This window comes from Pangasianodon hypophthalmus, chromosome 9 (assembly GCF_027358585.1).
Source record: "Pangasianodon hypophthalmus isolate fPanHyp1 chromosome 9, fPanHyp1.pri, whole genome shotgun sequence".
Classification (NCBI taxonomy): Eukaryota; Metazoa; Chordata; class Actinopteri; order Siluriformes; family Pangasiidae; genus Pangasianodon; species Pangasianodon hypophthalmus.
In genome coordinates, this window is record NC_069718.1 from 14188434 (window position 1) to 14193730 (window position 5297).

The window sequence follows — 5297 nt, forward strand, 5'->3', positions numbered from 1 at the left end:
TGTAGTGTCAGTGTTTTCCTTATTGCACTATATATATATATATATATATATAACACACAAATTCATTGTCCATTTTATTAGGAACACCTGCACATTCATGCAGTTATATAATCAGCCAATCATGCGGCAGCATCACAATGCAAAAAATCATGCAGATACAGGTCAAGAGCTTCGGGTAATGTTCACCTCATACAGCAGAATGAAGAAAAAGTGTGATCTCTGTGACTTTAACCATGGCATGGATGTTGGTGCCAGATGGGCTGGTTTGAGTACTTCAGATATGGCCGATCTCCTGGGAATTTCACACACAACAGTCTCTAGATTTTACACAGAATGGTGTGAAAAACAAAAAACATCCTGTGAACATAGGACCTGCTGGCTGAAACACCTTGTTGATGAGAGAAATCAGAGGAGAATGACCAGATTGGTTTGAGCTGAAAGGAAGTATATAGTTACTCAAATAAGCACACTTTACAACCGTGGCTTATCGAAACTAGACAGTTGAAGACTGGAAAAAACCAGGTGATTTTTTTTTTCTAAGATTCAGCTGTCCAGTTTCAATGAGCCTGTGCCCATGATAGCATCAGATTCTTGTTCTTGGCTGACAGGAGTGGAACCTGATGTGGTCTTCTGCTGTTGTAGCTCATTCAATGCAAGGTTCGATGTTTTGTGCATGCTGAGATGCTTTTCTGATCACCACGGTTGTAAAGAATGCTTATATGGGTTACTATAGCCTTCCTTGCAGCTCAGACCAGTCTGGCCATTTTCCTCTGGCCTCTCTTATCAACAAGGCATTTCCACTCCCAGAACTGTCACTCACTCAATGTTTTTTGGTATTTTGCACTATTCTGTGCCAACTCTAGAGACTGTTGTGTGTGAAATTCCCAGGAGATCAGCAGTTTATGAAATACTCAGACCAGGCCTTCTGGTACCAACATCCATGCCTCGATCAAAGTCACAGAGATCACACTTCTTCTTCATTCTGATGTTTGACGTCAATATTAACTGAAGTTAATGTGAGCATGGGAGTGGACCAATTTGTGCAATTTTTATAAAGAAATAGCTGGAAAGTTTTACTGAGCATCTTGCAGAAGCAGCCACAGTTCTTCTGGAGACTTTAAACGTCACACTTGCTTCTTATTTTTGCAGCAAAACCCAGCAGCCTTCATTATGTTTTTTTGTCTGAAAAGTGGTCTCTTATGTAATATGCTGCTTTGTTTACTGGCAAACATTTTAAACATTTTAAACATCTAAAACTATATATATATATATATATATATATATATATATATATATATATATATATATATATATATACATACATACATACATACTACTTTCTATATATTTCTATATATACTTTCTATCTTACTCTATAGTAGTGTTTAATGTGGGTCATGAGATCAATTGGGTCATAGTTACTTTTGGGACAGAAAATCTTTGCAGATAGTTTTGGAGGCCAGTCAGGCAGAGGGAGTCTCAGATGGCTCTTCGGCACTGTTCTGCCCTCTGTTGGTGTAGGTATAATCCCGGAGGTGGCTATTTTTGTGTGAAACTAAATAAAGCACATGGTGGAAATAGATCGTATGAACCAAATGAACTCACGTCCCGTGTAAGAATATGTATTTATTGGGTTTGACTCATTGAAATGTATTTGCTTATCCAAAGCGCAGAATTATGCCAACTGATATCATGGGTTGGTACCGACATGCCTAAAACAACAACAACAACAACAACAACAACAACAACAAAGGAACATTAAGAAATAATCTCAGAAGCCATTACTTAACTCAGATATTATTCATTACAATAGAAATTCATTTTATAGACATTGGAAATTAATTAATATTAATTGATCTAAAATTAATATTATTTAATTTCAAATGTCCATAAAATGAATTTCTATTGTAATACATATTATTACAGTTGGTTCATACGATCTATTTCCACCATGTACTTTATTTAGTTACAAATTAATTCATATTCATTTTAGATAAATTAATTAATATTAATTCATCTAAAATTAAACTTTTTCATACTTCTAATCTAATGTGATTTGTTACTTGAGGATTTTCTCAGATCTTTTTTGAATGTGTGTAGTGTATATTTCTGGTAATCACTACAGTTTGTAATAAAGGATTGAATTTCATACTGTAAGACTTTCCTGAATCAAATCCCAGAAGCAAAAGCTGTTTATTATTGCAATTCGACAATAATAAAACGCGACAGTGTGTTTAATGTAAACTACAGAATTTATATATAGCTTTATATACAATATCAGTGATGTTCAGATAAATACTTAGAAAATGATTTCTTTACGCTTGTGTGTCTTTGATTAATGTTTGTGTCCGGAAAGCAACAAAGTAAATAAAGGCCTACATGTAGGTATTAATAGGTTCACATTTTACTGCCAGAGAAATTAGTGTTTTTTAGTATTAAAATAAATATTTAGATGTAGATTGACTGATGACAGCAAACATCAAAGTTTCGTTTTATTCCTAACACATTTGTTCTACTTCTTTTATTTAAAAAAAAAAAAACACAGTAGATCTGTAAAGCAATATGGAAAGTAAGCTATGTCTGTTAAATAATCTGTTAAACATTTCAAGGCTAATCTTTCAATTTTCGCGATATTGACATTAACTATTCTGCTTAAAATTAATGACACGTTTGTGATTTTTGACTTAGAAATGAATTTATGACTGTAACCTTCATTGTTGTTACAGTCATTATGTCTCGTGCAGCTAGAATGAAGCCCCGCCCACACTGCCATGCCTACATTCCTATTGGTCAGACGGAAAGTGACAGGACACGCCCCCATTTGGCTGGACTAGAATATAAGGTGTCAGGAAGCTTCTTCAGCAACAAGTGCCTGGAAGGGTCCGCACAGAGCAGTGCGTTCAAGCCACCCGGCCTTACTGTCTTGTCATTTCAAGAACATTAAGAAATATTAGGTTAAACGCTTCCGGACGCTCTAGAGGCACGCTAAAGTCTGGGCTAAATATTTTTTACGCACAAAGTTGCATCCAACTTTTTTTTTTTACTGAGAAGATGGAGCTGTCGGATATTCCGTTCCCCATCCCCTCGGCCGATGATTTCTATGATGACCCCTGCTTCAACACCAGCGACATGCACTTCTTCGAAGACCTGGACCCCAGGCTAGTGCACGTGAGCTTGCTCAAGTCGGACGAGCACAACCACATGGAGGACGAACACATCCGGGCTCCGAGCGGACACCACCAAGCGGGCAGGTGTCTCCTGTGGGCGTGTAAAGCATGCAAGAGGAAAACCACCAACGCAGACCGGCGCAAAGCCGCAACCATGAGAGAAAGGAGACGTCTGAGCAAGGTCAACGATGCTTTCGAAACCCTGAAGAGGTGCACGTCTACTAACCCTAACCAGAGGCTGCCCAAGGTGGAGATCCTGAGAAACGCCATCAGCTACATCGAGTCTCTCCAAGCTTTACTCAGAAGTCAAGAGGAGAACTACTACCCGGTCCTGGAGCAATACAGCGGCGATTCAGACGCCTCCAGTCCCAGGTCCAACTGCTCCGATGGCATGGTGAGAACCTGCTGCAGCTCTGCCATTTCTTCAGTACAATATTTGCAGCTCGTTTATTAAGCTGCAAACACTTTGTTCTCCCCCTCAGTATAATCATGTTACTAAGTTTAAATCGTACTGATTTGATTTTATAATAATTAATTAAAATGATTCATGTTGCGTGTGTCGTAGATGGATTTTAATGGCCCTGCTCGCCCTTCCGGAAGAAGGAACAGCTATGACAACTCGTACTTCAGCGAAACTCCAAACGGTAGGTCAGCGCGTGAACATCAGTGTCCCTCAATGTCATTCTGAAAAAAAAAAACACACACAAAAAAACAACTTTAGATAGGATGTAATGAAATACTGACAGGTTTGTGAATTGTGGATTTTTCAGGAGATGTGAGGAGTAATAAGAACCCGGTGGTGTCGAGTTTGGACTGTTTGTCCAGTATTGTGGAGCGGATCTCCACCGAGTCTCCCGCCTCCTCGTCGCTTCCTGCGGCTGAGCTGTGTGAGGGGGTCACCGGCTCTCCAGCCGACACCAGCGCGCCTTCCCCAAACACCTGCAGCCCGTCCGGCCCGAGCCACGACCCCATCTATCAAGTGCTCTGAACTGCGAGAGGAAACACATCCATACACACATCCACAACATTTCAGAGAAGGCGAGGGACGATGTAAACCAGCCAGCATTAATGAGGACTACTACTCCTGCCATGAACTGCAAAACAAAACAAAACAAAACAAAACAAACTATCACCAAACTGTTCAAGACGATGGAGAACAGAAGAAAAATCCTTTAGATTTCTTTCTTTCTTTCTTTCTTTCTTTCTAGAAAATGTCAAATTCCATTATGATCGTGGCTCTACAGAAGTCAGTTTCTTAACTCAGCTTATTTATATAATAATGTCAGTGTTGCCATATGTGACCATATTTTTCCCTTTCTTTCTTTTTCTTTTTCTTTCTTTCTTTTTTTTTTGAGAGACTACTTTCTGTCACTTTCACGTTCTTTGATTATTTCCTAATTATTTACGGAGAATAACCACTGCAGATATGAAAATTAGAGGACCATTTTTGTACATGTGTATATAAGAGCTGTTTTGTTAAAAACACGGAGAAAAGAACAAACAGAATTGTGTATTTAATATTGCCTGTTTGAGACGTTTGTTGTGTCCTGCGTTTAAACTTTATATTTATACATCTTCAACGAGTGAATGTCGAATAAATAAAGATATGAATTATTTATACACAGAAATTTGCTTGCGTAATTGTTTCTCGATTTATTTTGAATTCTGCTTAATAAAGTTAATTCTGCTTAATTAAAATAAACTGCATTTAACAAATAGAATTAAATATAATTTAGATTTGACAACGACAATTAAACCTTGTTTAAATAATTCATTAATTCAGTTAAATGGCCTGTTCAGATTGCTGAACTCTGAACAATCCTGTACTGGCCTTATCATTTCTGATTTTCTCCCTGTTTATTATTCACCGCAATTACTTCTTAAATAATTGAGTAAATTAAAAACGTCATTTCGCTTAAAATGAAAAGAAACCACCCCCAGAATTTATCCGACCAGAATAATCCGATAATAAATGTCTGAGTAAGTGATAAGTGATTGTTTGTGAATGAACCCCGCAATCAAACTCCAATTTCTCTTCAAATAATGCTCTTGATTTCATGGAACAACAGTTTATTCAAATGAACGCAATATTTTCCCGAATATTCTCTAAAGTAAACTCGTTCTTGACTG

At 37.7% G+C, this 5297-nt stretch overlaps 1 protein-coding gene across 1 annotated transcript; it reads left to right on the top strand.

The window, feature by feature from the left end:
• Positions 1–2852: 2852 nt before the first annotated feature.
• Positions 2853–4813, top strand: myod1 (myogenic differentiation 1). Its single transcript, XM_026919512.3, has 3 exons — positions 2853–3561; positions 3733–3811; positions 3938–4813. Exons 1-3 carry the CDS (start codon positions 3052–3054, stop codon positions 4153–4155), a joined length of 807 nt encoding a protein of 268 aa, XP_026775313.1. The 5' UTR covers positions 2853–3051; the 3' UTR covers positions 4156–4813.
• The last annotated feature ends 484 nt before the right edge of the window (positions 4814–5297 follow it).

What these genes read in the sequence shown, in the direction of transcription:
- myod1 (XM_026919512.3), top strand. Translation starts at nt 3,052, where the DNA reads ATGGAGCTGTCGGATATTCCGTTCCCCATCCCCTCGGCCGATGATTTC. An exon ending in CCAACTGCTCCGATGGCATG is followed by an intron (nt 3,562 to 3,732) that starts GTGAGAACCTGC and finishes CGTGTGTCGTAG; the next exon opens with ATGGATTTTAATGGCCCTGC. An exon ending in CTTCAGCGAAACTCCAAACG is followed by an intron (nt 3,812 to 3,937) that starts GTAGGTCAGCGC and finishes TGGATTTTTCAG; the next exon opens with GAGATGTGAGGAGTAATAAG.